The 24,601-nt window shown below is 36.0% G+C and overlaps 1 protein-coding gene across 3 annotated transcripts in view; it reads left to right on the forward strand.

Moving 5' to 3' along the window:
• NAA16 (N-alpha-acetyltransferase 16, NatA auxiliary subunit) overlaps positions 1–24,601 on the forward strand; it is a 62,350-nt gene that overhangs the window by 25,370 nt on the left and 12,379 nt on the right. For 2 of the 3 annotated variants that reach the window (XR_004497530.1, XM_015619117.2), the window contains exons 8-10: positions 1,494–1,589; positions 5,188–5,294; positions 24,483–24,555. Coding sequence is in view for 1 of the 3 variants with exons in the window: in XM_015619117.2 (XP_015474603.1) it covers positions 1,494–1,589; positions 5,188–5,294; positions 24,483–24,555 (276 nt within the window). In the remaining 2 variants the exon portion in view is untranslated. Of the gene's footprint in view, positions 1–1,493; positions 1,590–5,187; positions 5,295–15,074; positions 15,247–24,482; positions 24,556–24,601 lie in introns of all 3 variants that reach the window. The other variant, XR_001519644.2, reaches the window with a different exon arrangement.

Below are 24,601 nucleotides of genomic sequence, written 5' to 3' on the forward strand. Positions count from 1 at the left end.
GTGTGTTTACATTTACACAGGAATGGTTTCTTTATATGTGGTTTTTCACTAATTAGTAAAAGTTTATTGGAGTTATTCTGATGACATCATAAATCATAAGCTCACAGTTATATTATTTGTAGATGTTATAGCTGCATTACATTTCTCAACCAACTCTTCTAGAAAGCTTTACCATTAGGTCTTATGAGGTCTGAGAATACAGCTACTGATTGGGTAATGAAAATTATTTAATTTTTTACATATATTCAGAGTGTAGTGGTCCCTTTGGAGTGGTTTTCCTGGTGTATCCATAGAGTTGAATCACATGGTTACTGTCTCAGGAATTAAATTACTGAGGACCTCAGTTGTTCTCTCTAAGACAGCAAGTATATTGATGAAAGCCTGTAGTTTTTAACAAAGAACCAGTCCAGTAGTTTTTTGCATATTAAAATCCGATGTAGACTAAAACTTTACTAATTCTATAAAACTAATAATGCTACTTTATTTTTTAGGTGGTCTTAGGACTATTTCCTCCCCCATGGTAAGTTCTGGAGCTCCAACTTGTGACTTCAATTAGGGCTCTTACATGCTTTAGTTCCAGTCCAAACAATATTTTAGTATTACTCTTATATCTCTACATCTCTTGGAGACACTGGGTAATAGATTCCCCCCTCTTCCCCAGCATCTGAGCTCAGTGACAAGATAAACTGTTTTCCTTATGAAAGGAAAACAGATAATATTTAATATATATATATTTGTATTCTAGCCTTGATCTGTACATTCAGTTTTAAATTGTTTGAATTTAATATTTAAGCAAAATTGACTTAATTTGTATTAAAAATGGCATTTTAAAGCAAAAGATGAGTATTATTTAAGATGTAACCACATTGGAGCTCCAAAGCATATTATGGGGGAAAGGGGAGGAGTGGGCAGAAAATCTTCAAGTAGCTTTATTTTTGTTAACCATTAAGGTATAGAGTTCTGGTGCTCAGTACTTACACTGGCAGTATGGCAGTATTGTACCCTGGTTTTGCTGTCACCAGAGGACAGCAAAATAATAGAGGCGTGCTTGTATAGTGTGCTATTTGTATACCTATGGTTTAGAAATGCAGCACGTTTCTCTGAATGCTTTATGTGTGTCTGAAATGGGTGTGTAGTAAAAAGCAGGTTAATTGAAGCTGTGAATGTAAAATAATATATGAATGGGTCTGAACAACATATAACTGAAGGAAACCAAACTCCAGTTCTGTGTAATTGAATGTGCAAGGTAATGGTCTTGTTTACAGTTTATCCTTAGAGTGATTAATGTTGTTAGTTTTGTATTGTATATACAGTGTGTTCTCAGTACAGTTTTTTGGTTTTTTATGATTAACTAGAAAAAATAACATGAAATGTTTAAATTGGTCCAAATCCACATAAGGAGTCTAGCTCAATTAATTCTCAACATTTAAAGACATCTAAAAGAATAGGTTTTTATGTCTGTTACTTATATCTATTGTATTTGCTGATAATAGGCACTTTAGAAGAGAGGCTTCAGATTTATGAAGAAGTTAGTAAAAGACATCCCAGAGCAGTTTCACCTAGAAGATTACCTTTAAACTTTGTTTCAGGTAACAAGTTGCATATCTGTTCTGTAATAATTTTTTTTCTATTTTTTCTGAAGTTTTCATCAGGCTATTTAATATGCAATTAATACCTACTTGTGCATTTAATAACTACTTGAACATGTAGACAAACCAAATGTACATATTTTTCTTGGATTAGACAAAATTCTTTTATGTTTTAGGAGTTGATAGAAAAATTTTGTACACTCACATATGATGGTATGAGCTATGTAATATTTGTATTGATAAAATTACAGTACAGAATGATACGAGTTGTAGAAATTCCTGTACATAATTTTTCTGCTTTAAGCAAGTTAATAATCCTGAGTTAAAATGTAGGGTATAGTATGCTTTAATTCAAGGTGTGAATTTATATGTATGTATGCATACCCCCTCCTGTATGTTTAATATGCATACTTTTGCTGTAAAAATGTACACCTACTTTCTCATAGAGCCATTAGAACTTAATTTGACAATAAAAACTACATTTGTGCTACTTATTGTATAAGAAAAGGAAGAAAAATATCTGCAGAGTTATGTAGCCCCAATTGTTTCATTTTATAGATAAGTTCTTTGACTTGGCCCTTTCAAAATTTGTTTTGAAATACAGTGCACAAATACCCTCAGTTATGGAAGGAAAATATGTATATACTTGGTAAAATAGAAATCTGTACTTTTCTAAAATAGAAAGAAGGAATCTAAATGAAATGGTAAATATCATAAATATATATAATTAGTGTATAGCTGTCTAGCTGCTGAAACTCCAGTTTTGGAAAGTATATAAGCTACATATCAAGTGTCAAGAAATTTGAGATCAGCTTCAAATTCCCAACATACCTCCTCATGCCACTAAATTTATAAGGTTAGTTTTTAGTGTAGCTCATTTCCTGAGCACCACACTTGTTGGTACCTTTAAATGATCCAGAGCACATCTAGTCCACTCCCCTATTGTTACTCATGTGTCTGAACGTGCATACACGTTTCGTGGGTAAAATCAAAATATTTAAACTGCTTCATAAGAAGTTGCAGCTTGTGTCTTTTATCATACTATATACTTCAGTTTCTTTGAAGATACAGGGACAAATTTTAAGGCATTTTAGCTAGATTTACAAAGCTGGGTGATGAGTAATTGGGGTTTTTTTATGTAATAAAATTGTTATGGTAACACAGCAGACCAGGAAATGTGCAAAATGCTTTTCAATATCTTTATTAATAGTGTTTTGCTGTTGACTTAATTTCACTGTGTTTTACTCCTAGGTTGCCTTACATGCAAGTGCCTGACAGTATCATTTCACAGCTTATGTTCGTTTTAAGTAGAAATATGTATAGTAACAAGAGTTAGTTGCTCATGCTGTAACAATAGGTAAATAAAAGCAAAATTCATTATTAGATTGGTCAAGAAAAATAACTTGGCTACTTTCTGTAGCATTTTATAACAAATAAGAATTTTTCAGAATTAAAACTTATTTCTGCTAACATATTTGTTAAACCTGTCAGGCATGAATGTGTAAGACTGTTTTTGATCCCGTAGAGATTAATCCATTTACTACCTGATTTTCTGTGTATAAAAGTACAGGAGACAAGAATTTCTTTTGGTTGAAATTTGATAGTGAGACTGTGAAGGTGTAGAAAGGAACATCTTTGCAGAAAAGTATCTGCAAGTTTCAAGAGGGTAGAATTTCTGGGTAAATGCAATTACTGTTCCAGTGTGGTCACTGACTGTCACTGTTTGATTCAGAATTAAATTACTCTTAAAAATTAAAATACTCGAAAATCTAGGCTTATATTACAAGGACAAGTCTTTGTCCAGACCTTGATGTGCATTGCATCCTAACATTCATTGAACTGGAACGTACTTTTATCAAGAAAGGCTATTACCATCAATTTTACTGATTAAGTGTGTGTGCTTGCAGTTTTAGATTTGTTTATGCTCCTGTGGTCAGGTGTGTTCCTCAGAGACTAAATTGTAACTTGGCTTCTTGTCATAGGTGGGTGCCCAGCTGTGTGCCTTTTTCCTTTAGACTTTGTTTTAAAATTGCTCTGCTTTCTGTAAGTAAATAGGTGTTTAATGAAAATTGGGATCTTGCTTTCCTAAGTTCTAGATAATACTTCCAGCAAGATGAATCAGAAGAATTTGACAGGAGAAACAAATGGATTTTTCTCTCTATAGAGGGGAGTTTCTGTAGTGCAAGACACACATTTTAATTAATCTATCTATAATAAAGCATGTGCTAGTGCAGTAATGGATCCCCATCCACAGGTAGTAGGAGTTTATATAGAGAGCAGTTTGGTTTAGTACAGCAAGGTGAGAACTTGAATTATTTTCATTAGTCTCAGTGTTCATTAGCAACACTGCTGATAACAGTAAGCATAGGATAATTGAGAATTGGTAGAAGTAAATGAAAACGTATATGCATAGATATACAAAGCAGTAGTGTCTGCATTTTCTGAATATCTAAAAGCAATCTGTTAATCAAATTTTTAATGTGTTCTTATTGAAGTTACTTAAACAGCTTTGGCAGTTTTATGGGTGCATCTTAGTATTATGTGAAGTGTGCTATTTGCTTGTTGAGAAAGTTAGAGAAGTCCACAACAGAGGAGGCATTGAAGTGTGGAAAAAGTTCATCCCTATTCAAAGCAAGCAAAGTCAATAAAAATAATAGAAAACTATTTATTTTATATTTATTTTTATATATATTATGTATTTATATTTACATATTATATGGTATTTTTATATATTTATTTTTTAAATAAAAAACCCCAACCAAATAATAACAACCACTCTCCAGCCACACTTCCCCCCCACAGCTGAAAACCATTACTTTTATCATAAGAAAAAAGATGAAAACAAGCTGTTTTTCTGGCTGGAGGTCTTCTCTTTGAAGTACTGCTTTTTTTTTTTTTAAAGAGTATTTCTCAGAACGGTAGTACTTCCTCTCAAGTGCTGTAATTTTTAACTGAAAATATAATTAGTTCAGATTTTTAGCTTTCTGCAGTATATTTTGATGCAGGTAATTGTGTTAAGGTGCTAATGTTTCTGAAACAATAAGTTTTGTTTCTAATTCCAGAAACAATCCTATTACAAGTCATGTCGTGCTAATAAAAACAGGTCTAGAAGAGATGCAAAGGGTTCATTCCATCCATCCTTCTTCCTCAAATCAGGATATTTTATATCTGCACTACCCCTAACACGTATTTGTCTAACTTGCTCATAGAAACCTCCAATGATGGAGCCTTTGCAAGATCTCCATTTTTATTCTTAATATTATAGGGTGTTTTCAGTGTTTGTATAAATAGCTTTTGCTGCATCCTCTGTAGTCAGCACTTAATTTTTCTTTTTAATGGACTGCAGGTTTGAGGACTGTTGCCATGTCTGCCAGCAGACTCCTAAACACAAGCAATTTAAGTGTTTTAGTCTTGATTTTTTTTAATTTTTATTTTTAAATCAGGAGCATATTTGTCTTATTAAATAACAGGAAAGATTAAAGCCCTTAATAATAGTTTCTTAGTTCCTCTGTTTTCCAGAGTTGCACAGCAGCTAGTGCTTATATTTTTATAACACTTGCAATCACTGACATATAACCAAACACGCTTTTGTTTCTAGGTGAAAAATTTAGAGAACTAACGGATAAGTTCCTGAGGGTTAACTTCAGTAAAGGCTGCCCACCCTTGTTTACCACTTTGAAATCTTTATATTACAATCCAGAAAAGGTAAAATTTAGTATTTATTTGGTTTTAATGAAATCTTCTTTATTGAATTTCTAATAGACTATCGAAGAGTTTTTATGTAGCTTTTCCTGTAACCTACCAAATAGAGTTGTTGAACATTTTTTTCCCTAATGTTGTTTTGTCATATGTGAATGATCACTTGATGTCAAAATGCTTGAAGTCAGAGTGGTACAGAGTGCACTGAGGTTCTTGAAAAATCAATGATCATTACCTTTGTGTGCTTTGAGTGCAAGTGTTACAGGATTCTTTTAACTTATGGTTTATGATGTCACCAGAAGTAATGCTTTTAAAATAACAGGTGGCTATTCTATGTACATTTCTGAATTGCATGAATGCATTAGTATTTACCACAAAAGTTTGTTTCCTGTTTCAGTCTTTAGCTGAAGCTTGACTGTATAATTTTTGTACTTCTAAACTCAGTTTTGGTATAATTGTGTCACATAAGAACTGTTGTTTCAAATGTAATTCTTCCTTCCAATATTGACAGTAAGATATACCAAAAATGAACTGAAGCATGTTAGTAATGTGTGTAGAAAACAGATCAGTTTCTTCAGATATTATCTTTGCTACAAACACTATGGGTATTCTAATCTGTTCATGACTAGGTAAACAGAGGGGTTTGTATCTGAGAAACTCTAAATACATGATGCAGCTTTCCAACCAGAAGTGAATACTACTTTATTTGGACTAAAATTGTTCTATTGAAGAGTTTCTTTGCTAGTGTTCTAACATGATATTTTCAGTACATTTCTGTAATCTCTGCTTTTTCTGTGGTTGACATAATTTTAGTAAATTCTGGTATTGTGTTGTTGCGGTTTAACTTCAGCTGGCAACTTAAGTCCCATACAGCTGCTTGCTCACTCCACCCCTGCCTGATGGGGAGTAGAATCAGAAACACATAAACTTTGTGGGTTGAGATAAGGACACTTTAATGTTGAATCAAAATAAACTGTAATAGTACTAATAATTGTAATGAAAAGGGGAGAGGAAAGAATAAAATTTAAGAGAAACAAGTGATGCACAGAACAATTGCTCTCCATTCACTGACCAGTGCCCTGCCTATCCCTGAGTAGTGATTGACAGCTCACAGCCAACTCCTCCTGTTTATATACTGGTCATGACACTGGATATGGAATGTATGGAATATCCTTTTGGCTACTTCAGGTCATCCATCCTGGCCACGCTTCTTCTTGGCTTCTTGTGCCCCTGCTGCCTTGTAGAGTGTGGGAACCTGAACAGTCCTCACCACAGTGTAAGCACACCTTAACAACCAACAGCTGAAACATCAGTGTGTTATCAGTGTTGTACTCATGCTGAGTTCCAAACACAGCACTGTACTGGCTACTAAGAAGCAAATTAACCCTATCCCAGCTGAAAACAGGACTCTTGTATAGTACAGGCTTTTCTACCTTGCTAATTCACACTTACCAATGTAAATGAAATGGAATTGAAATTTTCTGCTTTGTTGTACACTGGGTATCTAGATAGAAGTGCAGTTAATGTTAAGGAAGTTTTTCCTCTGCTATTGGAAGTGTGAAGAGTCTGGATGTTGAAAGATACATATAAGCTCATTTGGCATCTGAAAAGATTTTTAGCACTTAAGTTTTGACATGATGGGTCAAAAAAGAGGGCTACCATATTTTGGGGCAGACTTACATAGAAAGGTGCCTTTCTGGTAGTTATCTTCATTATATCAAATCAGTGCTGCTCAAAACTGCTAGCTTAATCCTAAAAAGTAATTAAAATCAAGAGCTTCACTTTTTCCAAACGTGCTTGGGATTTGTTTGTGTTGCTAACTTCAAAAAAGCATTTTTTTGTCATATTTCAAATAATTTCCTTACCAAGGCAGGCTGTCTTTTACATTTCACTTGATTTGGTTTACATATAGCTGTAGTGTGACAGAAGAATCGTTGAAACTAAAATAACTTTAGTTTTAGTCCCTGACAGTTAATTTTAGAATTAGAAAAAGTTCAGGGGTTGAGGGCAGAAAATTGTGACAAACTGTGTGCTACACCTTTACTGAAAGTATTCTATTTTGGTATCTAATTTGTCTAAGTTGGGGCTTGGTACTAGCTTCTCACATAAATCACATATATAGTTTGACTATATATATATTACTGATTGTAATCAGTATTGTGTTATGCCTTCTAGAAAGAAGGAAATTTCTTTGGAAACAAGTGCAGTTTGCTGTAGTTAGCTCGAGTTGGATTTTGAAGTGGCATAGATATGAAGACTTGATAAAAGAGTTGATATTTTAAGCCTAGAAAGTTCCTTCTTACTAGAGCTCCAGGTGGGTCTGTGAGCATTTATGAACAGCAAGGAGATGAAGTGGTTGTATAGAAGGCAAATGTTTGTCAGATGCATTTGTGAAAACGTTGTTTATTATCTAATTGCTGTAAGTTGGTACTCAGGCTTTTGGCTGTGCTAGGTAGGTTTCTTCCCAAAGTGTTTATTACATGAACACTTCATCTCTATGAAACTAACTTTGAAGAAGCTTTCCCAGCTGCTTCTGGAAAGAATTAATGAATGCCCCACCAAAAATAAAACTGAAATCACTGTGTGCCAACTGGGTGCATGAGATTTTATTTTTTCAGCTCTTGAATTGGAATTTGTTTACATACTTGTGCCAATATTGGTGTGGTGAAGGGTATGGGTTACAGCTTGCTCTTCATCACTTCATGAAAGAATAAGCTTTACTTTGGTTAAGTAGGAAAGGTGGTTTTAATCTTCCTTCACATGAAGAACTAACTAAGTAGAACTGTTTAAGATCCTTTGGGTGAAGTCTCAGAAGGGTACCATAAGTGGGAAATTTAAAGCTGTTCATTAATCTTAAGGTTATTGCTGGAAGAAATAGAGCAATAAAGGTCTGTGTATGCTCAAAGACTTGTTTTGAGGTAAATCATTCCTTAATAAATATGTCTCTAATGAGTTAAAATATGCTTCATATTGCATTATACAATGTCTCCTTTAATTCTGGAGCAGAAAAAATTATATGTATGTCGGCCTTGTGTTCAGTTTGTGATGTGTAGAGGTTTATATTTGGCTACACAATTGGGTTGAAAAGAAAACTGTTCAAGATTTGGTAGCTGTGAGACTTGGATGCTTGAGAAAGTAAAAGATGGTGTGGTGAAACCTGGGACAATTGGTACTGGATTTTAACACTCCCTGCAATACTTTTACCTCTTGGGGGGAATTTGCTCACCCACTGATGATCATGTTAAAGCAGACTTTAACCTGATGGGTAGAAAGTGTTAGAAGTTTCTTCTCTGTAGTTTTGGAAGGAAGTTATGCAAGACATGGTTAATCCTTCAAAGATCTTCAGATGAGATTGTGATTTCTTCAGGTTCTGTGCTGTTATGCTATTGTGATAAAGTAGCATGCAAACTGGTTTGCTCTTTCACTGTTTGTTCTTCGTCTCCTCCAGGTGGCTTGACATAAATAGTTCAGACTGAAGGGTGAGAAGCCATAAGGAAAGAAGCTAGCAATTGTCTTTTGCCTAGAAACTGTACTGTCATTTTAACTTGATTAATGTATTGTGCTGTGGATAGAATTTTTGATGGTAAAATTACCATATACTTAAAAAAATCATGCCAGCTGTTCAGTATCCTGAGTGCAGTTCTATACTCTGCTGAAGCATAAAATTACTCTAATACTAGAATAAGGAGAGGGGGCATTGAATTGCAGGATGAACAGTTGAACAAAGGCCATTTGAGTCAATGTCTGCTTATGTTTTTTTTATTATATTGGTAATTATATTGATTTTTTACAGGTTATGTGCATGAATAAGGAGTAGAAGGCGTTAGGATGTAAAGAGTTCAAGTTATTTCTCAAGTGATAATTGTTACTGTGTTCCCTGTTTGCAGATACCAAAGGCATGCACTAATCACTTCCTGACTTGATACATTGGTACACAGCCAGATTCTGTGTCTTTCCAACTGAGGACAAGGTCAATTGGAGGGTGATAGAGACTGCCAGACTCAGTCCTACATTATTTTTCAGTGTCTCATTCAAAGGTAGTTCATAATATCATATAGACTGTGTTCAGTGGTACCTCATTGCTGATACTGAGTCACAGATCAGTTTTTGTCTGCGGAATATTAGAGAAATCGTTTGATGGAACACAATCTTGATAGATTTGTATTTAAAAAAAATACTTGAAGTATAATGTTCATCACTACCAGTTTGTTTTAGAAGATTCTTGAGGTAACCACTGTGTGTTGTGAAGAAATTAGCTATATTTTCTTTCTATTCGTTACATGGCAGCATGAGGCTTTTTAAATGTGGAAACCCTTGGTCATAATGAAGTAGTGTAAATAAGTCTGGTTACATAAAGGCAAAGTTCACAAATGTAAAAAGCATTGCACCAGATTCTACTCATCCATGAGGTCTGCAGAAAGGAAGTAGCTGATCTGAACAAGAGCTGAGAGCTTCCTCTGCAGGTTACTAGCATTAAGCAACTTGCATTCTGAGCTTGATACTAATTTTTATCACCTAATCTCAAGTTCAGTCACCTTCTCAGATACCAGCCTTTGCCTATTTGTGCAATTTCTCTTGAAACACATTCTTGGTTCTGGCTATTATTTACAACATACTGAGGGAACCCTGTGAGTGTTTTAGTGCTCTACGAAACTCTTAAGTTCACTTCATGTTTGTTTGTTTCTCAGACCTTTTTACCCCCATGTTAACTTTTAGATAATTTCTATCATAAAATGGAAGAATTCTGGGTAAGAGTTACCTGTAAAGGCAAATCACTGTGTGATCAACAACATCATGGTGGTGTTGACACCAAATCTGCTGTTTCAACTTTACTTTTCATGCGTTGCATCTATGGCTTTAATTGGTAGATATAGCACATGCCTCATCTTCCTGGGAGGAAGACCTGTCTCAAGCAGGAACTCTAGTTTCTTTTACCTTCTTTACCTGCATCTTCATGTCTTCTAGCACTTTCCAAGGTAAACACTGGATATGGTGATATGTATCTTTCTATTTTTTAGGACTCTCTTGCTCCTCTGATAGCACGCTTTGTAAATCAGGAGACTCAATTCAGGCACCTGCATATATTCTGTAATTGACTGCATACAATAGAGGAGCAGTGCATTGTTCAGCTGATGCCTAGTTGGCACATATAGTGCTGTCTTGATCTGTTTATTCTTTTAATGTCCAAGAGTGGATTCCTGTCCCATATCAAAGAGATGCAGAAGATACCAGTGAAGTCAGTGACTTCATTGACAACTGTGCTGTTATGCTAAAAATAAAAGCAAACAAATGAAAATATAACTCCATGCTTCTTCATGAGACAGCATCCAGTAAAATTCAAAGCACCTTCCATGATACTGTTTTTTATCATCTTTTCTAGTAAGATTCTCATTTCAAGCTCAACACTTCTGGTAAATCTTCCGGTAGATTCTAAATCTTCTGGTAAACACTTGTGGTAAATCTTCTAAAAGTTGCTGATGAAGTATCAAGTTTGGTATATCAAGGCAGCAGAGAATGTACACTACTTTTGTGATTTTTGAGGATATGTGAGTGTCACTTGAGTTTCTTTCTTGAATACATGTATCTTGGTACAGAAGATAGAATGTCTAAACATACTGGATGTGCACATCAAACTTGATTGGGATGCATCTCCAGCTCTTAGCAGAGCTAGGCAATGTAATTGTACTTCTACTCAGTCTTTGGGAGATCATGATGAATGGAGTTTCCTAAGGTCTGGAGGAGAATGAATGTCTCCTGTTTTCATGTACAAAAGGAAGTATCTTGGGGACCTATGAGCTAGTCAGGTTAATCTCAATCTTTGTGAAGTTGATAAGGCAAATAATCCTGGAAACCATTACCAAACACACAAAAGACAGTAGGTAGGATGGATTTATGAAGGAGAATTCATGCCTGATTAACTTAATAGCCTTCTCTAACAAAATGATTATCTCAGCATACAAGGGGACAGCAGCTGATCCCTGTGTACTAGCAAGGCTTTTGAGACTACTTGTGATAACACAGACAACATGTTGAGGTACACTTTAGTAGACAGTAATTTGTACTAAAAACTGACTGAATTACTACGCTCAGTGTTGTCATCTGCTGCATGAACTCCAGCTGGTGTCCCCAAGTAGGTAACACTGGGGCCAGTAGTGGGGAACATCTTTATTACTGACTTAGTTCAGCCTGGAGAAGAGAAGGCTTGGATGGGATCTTATGTATGTAACTAACTGAAGGCAAGAATGAAAAAAGACAGGCAGATGCTTCTCATTGGTGCCCAGAAACAATATTATATGCACAAATTAAAATACAAGAGAATATTTGAGCAAAAGAAAAGACACTTTCATCACAGAGGTTGTCAAACTTGAGAACAGGTTTTTGAGAGGTAGTAAAGTTGCCTTCTTGGAGATGGTCAAAATGTAACTGGATGTCGCCAGGAATATTCTGCTTCAGCTGTCTCTGTTCTGTAAAAAGGAGTTGGACTAGGCAGTCTGTAGAGATCTCTTCAAACCTGCATGATTCTTAATCTTCTTACTGTGTTTCACCTTCAGGTCCAGGACCAGCTTGTAGCCATTTGCTTGCCAGCAGGCAAGCTTGTCTGAACTGCTATTGCAGTGCCAGGGCAATTGCATTTTATCTAAGTCTGGAAGCATTGAGACACTACAGCAAACAGTGCAGAAAGGCACAGTAAAGACTGACATGCTGATATATGTGAATGCCTATATACAGAAGCCCTGAGATCCCTAATCCAGAGTAATTTGGAGTCTCCAGTTGTGATTTTTTATATCCATTTGCCAGCAGAGCCCTAATCACTTCCTAGAATTTCTTGCTTCAGGCTATTCACACAGGCAAAAACTTGTCACAGAATCTGCCTTTTAGAAATGGATTAACTTCAAAACACAGCTGGGTAACTGCAGACTCACATTAGGTTTATGTTAAATGTGAGTAAATGCATGGTTCACCACAGGTCCCATGAAGCATGTGAAACTGATGCTTCAGGGCAGGCACTTGCCAAACAACTTGTTTATTAAAGACTGCAGTGGGGTTAGGCTGAGGATGTGATCTGCAGATCACATATGATTATTTCTGTACAGTCCTTCATCAGTCTTGATTTTGGAGCTCTGAGTGGCACATATGGCATCTGTCTTTATTGCTGCAAAATTTTCACAGTGCAAATTCTAATAGAAAGTGTTGTGCATTTGGTATTTTGTCAGTGATCATATGCTTGTAGTCTCAATTAAACAAAAAGAGCTGTGTAAAGAATATTTCCAGCTTAGAAATCAGCAATCATTTGACCAGGCTGTTGATGTAGATACTCACTGAAGATGAGTTTGCCCCATCTGGATGGTGAAGGAAAAGTGGAGGACAGAATACTGATAAAAGTCTAGTAAAGTCATGATTGCATCCAGATTAACTTCTTAGGTCAGATAGCTCATGTTCACTTGAGTAGGTTTCTGGTGATGGAGTCAGTTTGTTTTAGCAAACCTGCTGGTGTTGGTAACATTATGCAGCAGGGACTATTGGTGTGACACTGGTGGGGTCAATGTGCTGTTGTCCCTACCCTTGATGTGCTGTGTAAGCGCACAGCTGTTGGGAGGTGATCAGTGGCGTGGTTGTCTAAGGCTTGATGTCGTATTCGAGGTTATAAATGAGGTGTTGTGCTTTGGAGATCAGGATTTCAATTTTTAACAACTGCTACCTATATCTGCTGTTCCCAGTACCTGATGCCTTACTGTGATCTACAGTGACAGCTACAGTGGCATATGTTGAAAAAGAAAATGGCCTTTAACCCAAAAATAGCTTGGTTTATGGGAGTTGATAACAGAAGTCCCATGAGCTGTCATCCTCATCTTGGAGTTTTAATATATAGAAATTCTGCACCAGAGAAGTTCTTGCTTTTTCTATACTGTGTGTTTTGAAGTGGGGAGAATAAAAGACACAGAATTTGTAGGACTCCAGATTGTGTTCTTAGGGAACTGATTTGAGTCTCTCATGCAATTCAGAATGGATTATCTAAGAGCCTTGACTTGTGGACAGAGTACTTCACATTCCCAATTGTCCTTTCCACCCTGCTGTTTTTGCTGAAAGAACAGTGCAAGTATTTGAGTACCAGTGTACTGAGTCTGTACAGCTTTAAATTTGTACTCAATTTTTTTCTTTGTATGTTGTGCTATTAAGCTAAAAGTGGAGCCGCTCAACTAAGCATTTCTGCAATGCCAAACTGGAAAAGATGGATGGATTAAACATAGGGAAAAAAAAAGACAACCACTTGCTGTCCTAATTTGTAAAGTACATAGACATGACTAAAAAAACATAATCACATGCTTGTGTGTAGTGGGACCAATTATAATTTTTGAATTGTTTTGAAGAATTGTAGTTATTTCTGAAAAAGTAGTTTCTTAAGAACATTTAAGACATGTAGTTCTCATATTGCCATTGGAGATTTATTCACTTGATACTGATCTTGCCATAAAATACTAAGGTTTTTGCATTATCAATTTTTAAAGGTACTTGGAGGCAACATGTAGTTTAAAGTGAATTTCTGGTCTTTGTGACTTTTAGCCAAAAACTAAGTAGTAAGAATTGTAGGTGGCTCATTACAGTGAACTAATTCTAAGCAGCAGAGATACATGGGAGGATAGCAGGGAGGAAATAATAAAAAAAACTTTATCCAACATAAAGGAACTTAGGTGGTTGTGTTTTGGGGGTTTTATTAACAAGGTAACTTGCTTTCCTCTACAACTTTTAATGTTACTTAAAACACAACTTTTAAAAATATAAATATAGTAGATTTTTTTTTTTACTTATAGTTGATATTTCTGTTGTGGTATGAACAATTTAATTTTCATCACTTGTGGAGACTTTTTGGAATAATCACTTAAACTACTACTGTGTGAATGAAAGATTTTGAAATGTAACTGTGTATATGGGGATTTTTATATGCTGGGAAACAAGGAGCGTTTACAAGGAAAGTGTGTCAATACAATATAGTCTGAGTGTAAATTTAAGTACTGTGATATGGGTGTCTTAGTCTCCTGTGCAGGCAAAGAGATTTACTATCTAGTTGCTGGGCTTTTCTTTTATGCTACAAGTGGTTTCATGGCTTTTATACACTGCTTACTGCTTTAGTATCTGAAGTTTGTTACTATTAAAATGTTGGTATCAGCAAGGTATAGCCATTTTCCTTCAGTTTCCTTGAATTATATGAAACCTTTAATTTAAAAAGCCTACTGTATAACATAGAGGATTATTAAATCCTTTTATCAGTCTTTTTTTAGCTTCTGATTAGCAAGAGTACTTGAATATTTGAATGACATTAATCCTACTGCTGTCTTTCTGCTGGTATAATTCTTATGTCAGGAATGAGCTGTAGGCTTCGTATGTTTCGGAAGCAAAAACAAGTATTTAGGAGTGCTACTTTATTACTATGACTTTTGTTGTTTATGCAGAGTTACTGCCCAGAGTGAATGTAACTGGCTCTTGGCAGAATGTTTCTGCTGGAAGCTAATAACCTGAAGTATACATGAGATGAAGTAATTTTCACATTCTATAAGCTACAGTCCAGATGTGTTAGCAATATCTGTGAACAGCCTCATTTGTTACTCTTCCTCACAAGAAATGGATCTTGGCGTTTGCTCCCCAGAAAATTCTCTTTGTACTTGATCAATGCTCAGAAAACCTCTTTGGTTCCTCATACATGCTGGTCTCTGTATCCATGAGATAAAATTCCAAAGAGTGAAGATCTTCAATTAGTCAACATCAAGGTTTACGTCGATTGTGTTGCAGGTGCATTGGTTGATTCCATTGAAGCTCGACATTAGTGCACATGTGCCCTTTTTCTGAGTATCTAAAATCATGGAGACTGTGAGGAAATACTGGATGAGAGAAAATGTCTGGCTGGAAGAAACATCAGAAACAACAGTCTCAAAAAAAGGTGTAAAACTGTCTACACAGGAAGGTAGGATGTCTTCAGTGAAGATCTTTCTTTAACCTTTCTGGAAAGAAGGCATATGTCTTCCTTAATGTGGAAAGCTAAAGCAATATAAAGCAAGTTGCCACTGTTGGTTGATTGGTTATTTTTGTTGGTTTTTTTTTTTTTTTTTTAGTTAGATGTTCTGTGCAGATTATTGGTGGGTTACATAAAGAAGTAGAAAACATTAGTTCTGTTAGGAAACTCTTCCTTTTAAGAAGAAATAGTTCTGTAAGATGAACCAAGGACAGCCCTTTGTTCTTATTGGCTCCATTATTTCAAATGTCAGGAAGTAACATCTTTGAGTTAAAATTCCTGGAGGGGTGATCTGGTAAGTGGACTTACCCAGGACCTGGCTGACAACTGGTGCATTCATAGTGAAAGATAGCATTTGTATTGTGCAATTGGATCACCAGGAGGAATAAGGAAATATTTTAAAATCAATAGAGGAAGGAACAGGCTTGGAAATGTCATTGTAGGTACAGCAAGGATATGATGTTTCCACTCTGCAGTGAGAATGGGGAGTGTAAAACATGCTGATGTCTGACAGTTTAGGTCTGTGTGGTAACATGTAAGCCAGGAGCTGATTTATGAACTGCTTTATCAAGAGCAAGCATACAGAATAGCTACTTTTTGAATGACAAATGCAATTTAGACTCACTTAGATAAATGGAAGAAGTTTTTTCTTAAGTTTAGTAATTCAGATAGCCTGTATATTCATTTGTGCTATTGACACTAGAAGAAGTATCACTTATTTCAAGATCAGCTGTTAGCAGTGCTACCAGCAATGGACACAAGTGGTTTCAAATATGGTAGTGTAAAATTACTGCTTTGTGGTTAGCCTGTCATTACAGGGTGATAGCTTTGTGGCAAAATTCCTGAGAGTAAATGCCTACTTAACCACCACACTGAGAAATGCTAAAGTTGGTGACTAGCCATGATACCATAAAATGTGTATTCTACTGGAGTTGACAGATTTTTGTCTTTGCCTATGTAACATGAGCATATGCACACATTCAAAAACGGTTTTCTCAGGGAAGCAGAAGGGAGTATTGATGGCTCATTTGAATAAATTTAAAAATAGAGATGTACCTACATGTGAATTGCTGTTTGTTTTAAGGCAGGTTTTTCAGTGAGTGTTACACAAAATAGTAAAGCTATATCCGTGTTACCTGTATATGTCAAAGATAAACAAGAAATTTAAGTGACTTGTGTTAAGTAAAAGGCTGCTTGTCCTGTTTTCCTGGTTTTACTTTCATGGTGTGAAAGTTGTAGAATATTTTTTGATGGTGATTTTTTTTATTATTGCATTCAGATGTTAGCCTAAGCAATGGAAGTTGTTTGTATGAGGCTGACTAGGCTTTCATAATTGTAGTAATTTATTTTCTGTGGGCTTGCTCATACCACACTGGGTGAGGGAAAGCTGTATCTGCTATATAAAAAGTTGAGGAGAAACTTTTCAAGTGAGACAAAGGAAGCAGTTTCAAGTAAGTTAGTATATAGCTGCTGTGACTGAAAAGGGAAATATTCAGTCATTTGCATACCCTACACCTTTTATTTTTATACTGATAAATCTGAATGTTAGTATCTTATGTTTGAAAGGAGGTAGGTGGGAAATTTTTTAAATAATAGAGAAAAGTTACTGTAAAAAAAAATTAAAATCAACCAGTCTGAGCCTTGCTGCAGAGTTTTTTTGTTCTTCTCTAAATTGTCTAGGCTTATAGATGCTGTGATCTCAGATATTAATTTACACAGAATTATAATAAGTTGTAGGAAATGCAACTTTTTAGGTGGCTGCCCATAAACACCTTCCTGTGTGGATTACATTGGGAGAGCATGAACTCAGACCTTTTGTGCAGTGCAAGTGTGCCAGCTGGCTCATGTATTTGACATGTTTTTTTCTTTGGATAAAAAGTAGATCTCAATTCATGCCAATCAGCTCTTGGCTATAGATGAAGATGCTTCTTGTCTTCATTAGGCTTTTGTAAAACACTTTAGAAAAAGTGTAGCTGCCCTTTCCTCTTGCCCATCTCCCTCCCCCCTCCATGTAGTTAATTGACTTTATGAGCTTTTTTTTCTTTTTGAATCTATTGACAGCTTCTTTATTTGAAACTTCCTTCTCTTTTCCATCCAGTAAGGTATGGTCAAAATGCACTGGATTGAAATGTCATTAACCATGTGATGGGACTGTGCTAGATAATCAGCAGCATGCCTCTGCTGCCATTCTTAAGTATTTTGGCAAGACTGAAAATTCACAGCTAAGCATCAGCATTTGTAGGGAATTTCAGATTGCAGATTTGCCATATGGGGTGAGTTTACTTGGGTCTGAACCTGGCATCCTCTAGCACAATGTTTCTAGAGACCCTTCTCAAGAAGGGAGTAGAAGTTCTTTGCCAGCCCATACGTCTGGCTCATCCATCATAAGCAATCAAGTAACCCTTTTCAGGGAGGCTATGGAAGTGTCTCGGTGAGCAACGGGAGACATTCTTGTTGGTGCTGTCATTGTGTCAGAGCTTTTTCTAGTGATAAGCTGTTTCTGGGGAAGGTTCTGTTTAGAATGATGTGGAGACCATAGAATCAAAAGAAAAACATGGTACCAGCTTTTATAGTGGGAATCTGCATTGTTTCGTAGGTTCAGCTTTCAGCTCTGTTGTGTTGGCTGGCTTTGTGTGTGTGAATGATTACCACTGTCTCAGAAATGGACTGATATTGGAGACAGCTCAAGAAAGGCTTAATTTGATGTTAGCTGTGTGCCACACACCAGCTGCAAACCCTGTTCAAACTGTTGTCATCAAAGACCTTCTCCAGAACTCTGAAGCAGCAACTGCATTATATTTTTTCAGTCTTAATTTATTTGGTACTAAGTTCATAAATGTTCTTCAGGCTGTATTGATACCACTTCTGCATAATGTGATACCGCTTCATGCACCTTACCACTCTCTTAGATAACATCTTGTTGTGGCAAGGACTTCAAGTATTGATATAGTACTCTTGTGGACTTTATTTATTGTTGCATGCACCATTTCCCATGAGAAATGTAGAGTATTGCTTCAGGGCATGAACTGGATGTTTCTTTGTGTTGTGAAAGATATTCCTAATTTGGTCCCAAGGACTTTCTGTTCATGGTTTTCTGGTGCAAGAACAGCACTCAACTGCTGTTAAGACACTCATTCAGTCTCTAGGTATCCTATTTTTTCTAGATGATGAGGACTGACTATTTTGAAGTGGCACAACAGCTGTTTTCTTTGGGTACTGTGTAGCAAAGCCATCTGCAAATGGTTTCTAAATATCTCAATCTGTTGCTACAGAGATATCTAGATATAGGGGGGTTAGGTGTTTCGAGTGACAAGTCTAATGGATGCTGCTTCTGCTGGGCTGGAAAAGTGGTTTCACAAATGCAACAAAATCCCATATTCCTGAATAAAGGATACTATTCTTGCGGAACCAGAAGGTTTTCGCTTTCAGCACCACTATTAGCAACACCAGTGAAGGGAGATACTGTAAAAATTCAGTTGTATTTCGAGAGGTAAACCAAGGGATTGATTTCTTCAGCTTTGAGATGTACTTTCCTGCTATTAAAGTTGAGGTTTTTGCATCTTTAAGAGTTGGCTTTTCAAATAAGTACTTTTGATTCAGAGATGTTTGATTTGCTGATGATAGAACAAGTGCTGCTTTGGGATCAGATTCTGTGACCAGCAGGGCCCATGTTGTCAACACCATGCATTATATGCAAGAAACAAGTTTTCTTCAGGAAAGATGCAGGAGAGTTCTCTTTAAGGAGAAATAGTGTTCAATCTGGAGTTTTAAGAGCAGATGACGTAACCTCTCCTTGAAGGGCAAGAACACATGCTCTTGTTTCCCCTGCATGCATCATTTTGCCTTAAGTGAAAATGCAACATGTGGAAATACTGCCTTTGAAGGTTGGTTTCTGCAGTCCTGCTCCAATGCTTCAGAACCACTTAAAATCTTCCCAGTGGTAAAGACCATCCATATAGTCACTTTGAATCGTGAGAAGCTGCCTGCTATCTGAATCAGATTGTCAGAATACAGATTAGAGAACATCTGTTTTAGGAATCATCCTATTTATTTTCTAGTGCAGAAGACCTTCATCCTGTGCAGGATGAGCAAGTTAATGAAGGGTATCCCCTCTTCCCAGTTGTGTCCCTCTCTTATTCAGGCTTTTCTGCATTAGATGTCCTTTTGCTAGAACAGTAGAAATGCTTTATCAATATAAGATGATGTTTGTGTGAAATGACTTGCTTATTTTAAAGGAGGGAGAAAAGTTTGGCAGCAAGCTATTGCCCTCCTCAGGAAGCGCTACAGTTGTCTTTAAAATTATCTGCATATTGAAATTTAGAAGGGTAATGCTCCATGTAACACTGTCCCCAAAATGAAGGGCCTGTCTATAGAGAATATATCTGATTCTTGGGTCAAAATATAGTTAGTGTTTGAACTTCCAGGCTGCTAACTATTTGGAAGATACCTGCTCAGTAATACCAAGGCAGTTTTGATTGCTGAATGTTACAGGTCTTTTTTCTGCAACTGGAGGTTTTACATATTTCAGGATTGGATGTCTCAAACGAGTTCTGTTGTGTAGGAGGGGAATAAGAATATGTAAGAATAATACCCATATCTTCACTCTGGTTTTTCCAGTCTGATACTAGATGGCTTTTGAATGTAGAATGATTCTTCTATGTCATCCTTTCGTTACATTTTTGTTCAAGCACTTTCTGGGACAGATGAAGCTGAGTAGGTGAGATTCTTGTGAAATTTTTATTTTTCGAGTACCTATCTGCTCTAATTACTGTCAAATAAGTACCCAGAGGTTGTTTAAGAGAAGTGTTGTTAGGCCACCTGCTGAAAAATTGTCTAGTTTTTTTCTTCTAGCTCTGTGTAGGAGGTTATGAGAAGGGTTAGCTGAAGTGTTCCCACGTGGAAGAGTCTCCAGATCAAGGGGTTTTTCAAACTTAAAAGAATCCATTCAATACTGTTTGAAGAACAAGGTACAATGTGAGACACTGATATTTCAGAAGCTTGTAGACTTGACCCTGAGGTGAGACTGTTTTCTGAGACAGTAGCATCATCTTCTTAGAGACACTGTTTGCTGTTTAGGAGTAGGCTGCAGTGGACTGTGCTTGAAAGAGAAAAAAGTGACTTTCATTAAAATAACTGAACATAGCTTTATTGGGTGCACCTTGAAATTTTATATCTCAGTACCATTATTCAGTTTCCATTTTGGTCACTTGGCTTTGAAAATGGGCAGATCATACTAAATGTGTCCTCAGGAAGTCAAATGGCAGGGACTCAAACCTGTGCCAAGTGTCAGCACGTGGATTGCCTCCCAAACTACCTTTATATGGTAGCTTTTGACTTGTGTTTGTGCTGGAAGTGCTGGTAACTTATTGAATTTTAATAGGAGCAACTGAAAACAAAAATACTTAAATGAAGTGTTTGTAACTGATAAACTAACAAGCTGAAGTCTTTAAAAAACCTACTACTATTGACACAGTTTAAGTGTAACTACTTTATAGTACATTACAATAATTCAGTTCCTATTGTTACAATTGTTTTATTGAAGGAAATACTGTGTTGGTGTTTGGAAGGTTGTCATTAAAACAGATGTCTGTTATAATTTTAATAAGATATGGAATCAATTATGTTACTTAGGTTCTATAAATAACCATAGAATTTAAGCCTTTTACTTGAAAAATTTGCATCCTTGCTTTGTGATAGTGGGCTCTTGAGTTCACCTTCCATTATGTATTTCACCTCATGTTTGTTATGGATATTTCTTAACCTTTCTGTATTGCTGTTCTCCTTACTTTTATTCCTTTTATAATTTCATTCAACTTTCTGTGTAGTAACATGAAATATAGACAGAATATTAAAATAAAATTTAGGCTACTGTAGTTCTTACCTATCATTCTTACCCTTGATAGGCCTTTTTTTGACTAAAGAAAAATTTCTGTAGCACAAGTCACTTGGTGTATAGCATAGCATGCAGCACAGATTTCCTTCTAATGACTCGCCCATAGATGCCACGGTGATAGCTACAAAAGATGGTAGAAGTATTCTGGTCATCACCTATTTTCCTAGAACACAGTCACTTTCCTTAGGCTGTCCCTTACAAAAGAGAACACAAAACATGTACTGGTGTAATCAGATAATTACAAACTAGCACTCACAGAAAAATGTATTTGAGTTCAACTTGAAGTAAATTGGATTCTTGTTACTTATCATTTAAAAATAAATTTAGGGGTGTGTACATTATATTTATTCTGATCTGTTTGTATTTCTCAACTATTCATTGTAAGACATTTAATTGAAGTTTACTTACAAAATCGTCCTTTCTAATGGAAAATAAACTGCACAGGAATGGAAGAGCATTGTGACTTCGGTGGAGTCTTTGCTTGAAGTAGTGCCAAGTGTGGAAGATGCTTTTTTAACTTTCAGGATTACTACAGTTCACAAGAATATATAATGGTTTGTGAGCATTTACAATTTTAATCTTTAGGGTATAGGAGGAGAAACGAGCACTTCACTTGTTCATGCAAATTAGAAAGGCTGAAGCCTATTTCCTCCTTGGATTCTTGCTGCTCAACTCATTGTTCTTCAATAATGAATGAAAGGTGTAGATAGTGACCTATGAAAGGTTTGAGGCTTGGTTTCTGATTAAGAGGCTTCTGAAACTGGTGATCCCAGGAATTAATTCAGTCTTTTTGTAATGAAATGAGAGATTTGTTGATGACTTCAGCTACACTTCTGTGATAGCTTAAGCTTTTTCAGCTCAATGGCAAGAGAACAAACACAATGATTTCCTAGAATTCTGTTTGAAATTAGCTTTTGGTCAATATCACGGTATTTCCAGATACCTCAGCTGGATTTTTGGAAATAATGAAAATAATCATAAAATTATGAAGAATGCTGTAGCTTTAGAAATAGTAAAATATTACTGTCTTTAGGATGGCAGTGGTAACTGTAGAACACAGATAATAGCAAATTCAAGAGACAGATTTTGCAACTAAATTTGCATTTAATATGGACACAGAAATTATGGTTCATATTTCCAGATCATTTGCTCCCTGAAGCAGCACACAAACCTGGAATTATTTTTCTAAATTACTAGCAAGAGACTGAAGCATAAGCATAAAAAGTAAGGGAAAAGGATAATGCTATTTTCATTAAGTATGTCTTCAATAATCCAGCTATTCCATTTGCATTTTCTTAGGCGTTGCTTTCACTGAATACTTGTTTCCAAATGTAGTTCATACTAGCTTGCAGAATGACAATTACAGTGTATTTTCTTGAGCTGCAAAAGCCAAAACCACTGTAGTCTTCTGAATTTTGAAGAATTTGGCATCTTTTACAACAGAATACTTCTTTGTATACTTCATCTCCTCAAGTTTCAGAGTATTTTATTTCACTGTTAATGTCAGCTTACTGAAGACTCTGCCATGAGGATGTCTCAGGTCTGTCCACTGCCAGTGCCTGCTGCTGATTGAATGAGTAATTGGGCATTGGTGCACTGAAGTGGAACAGGGAGGAAATCACTCATAACCATAGATACAGTCACTAGCACTCAGCCAAAGCAAGGACCCGGTGCATGTGGCTCAGGTGATGCTATTCTTTTTGGTGGTAGCTTGGTGTTTGTCCAGATGTGAAGGTGAACTCCAAAGTGTGCAGTAATTGAAACAGTTATATGTAGTTTGCTGGTGGGGTATGCTTATTCAAGAAATGAAGCAGTCTTTATCCCTTTACACATAGCTCACCAATTATGAGGTTAGTAGCAGCCAAATGAGGATAACTTTGGGAATACTTGGAAATGGCGGTGAAAATCAGCAAGGAAATAACAATTACAAAGTTGCATATGCTCACTGCAACCCTGCTACCTGAAGCAGATGTTTCTGCTTTTAAACTTTTTTTAGGGAGAATCTTCAAATATTTTCTGAGGGTGTTGATTTCTTCTGGCAAACAGATGTCTGAGGCAGGCCAATGAACAACTTAATGCATTTGTTTGCCTTCATCCATTTACTTGTGACTTCTTCACATTCCTTTATTGCTTTGTAGTTACTTGAAGTCCAGTAACATTTTATTATATTATATGAGATTTTGCTACTAAAACTCATTTCTTATGAGATTTGTCCAGAGCTTTCCAGAATGTGTGTGTTTATACATTTTATTACACTTTGGAGATATTTACAGTAGCTGTGTGTGACTTGGGTGTGTCACTTTCTGTGCTGTCTTTGAAACCATTTTTGCCAATTGTGCTGAATTAGGTTAAATAAAGTGGTGTCCTTGAAATTGTATACTCTGATCTTCTAGAACAGGGTTTATTCTCTTCTTCTTTCTCTCACAAAGTATATCTTGAAGTGAATGCATGCACTGTCAATTTGTGCTTTTTTAAAATTTTGCTGTCTCCGTACAATTCTATTTACTCTTGCAAGCAGCTTTTTGAATGTACTATCATCTTACTTTTAACCAATGAAGTTTTAGGTTAGCATCTAGAGATATCTCCTAATGGTGAATGTAGCCATTATCCTCCTGTGTTTAAAGTCAGGTCTTATGTTTTTAAGTCCCTTCTGTGTTTTGAGTGTATATACATAGATCATATTCTTACTGTAATATTGTTCTTGTTACCTAAAGAGACTCATTGGTTACTTGACACATATGGCAGGCATGTTTCGAATGAAGCTATAAAACAGATTGGGCACTTCATAAAATGTTTAGAAATACTAAGTGGCGTTTTTGAGCCATGGACCTGGAATTGGAGTAGTTGTCATGAAATGCACAGATACTAACATTTGTACTTACTGTAAATGTCAGACTTGTATAGTGTGAGTTAAAAACTGTATGGATGAATTTTGAGTCTTAGACCTAGGAATGAAAACCAATATTGTTGACAATGTTTCTGTTTAAATGCTTAAGAATGAATAGCAAAAGTTAAGTTGTATTTTGGAATTTTTACATAAGATACTAATCAGATGCACTTGAAAACCTTCTGCTGTAAGCTGCCTGAGATTAACCCATTTCCCTGCCACATCACTAGTTATAATAGGTGATCAAAAATAGCTGTGAAAGGTGAAGTAAGCTATGTGAAGATGCATCGAATTTTTTCCAAATTAAGTAGTTGTATAATTTCTCTGCTCAAGTATTCTTTTCAGTGTATTAGTTTCTGTTAAAGTGATAGTAAACCAAAACTTAAGCACATACTATTTTTCATATAGGTTTCTACAATCCAGGAGCTTGTTACTGGTTATGAAGCCTCTTTGAAAACTTGTGACCTTTTTAGTACATGTGGTAAGTTTCTATAGTCTTATATTAATTACCCTGTAACTACTAATAC

Source organism: Parus major, chromosome 1 (assembly GCF_001522545.3).
Source record: "Parus major isolate Abel chromosome 1, Parus_major1.1, whole genome shotgun sequence".
Lineage (NCBI taxonomy): Eukaryota > Metazoa > Chordata > Aves > Passeriformes > Paridae > Parus > Parus major.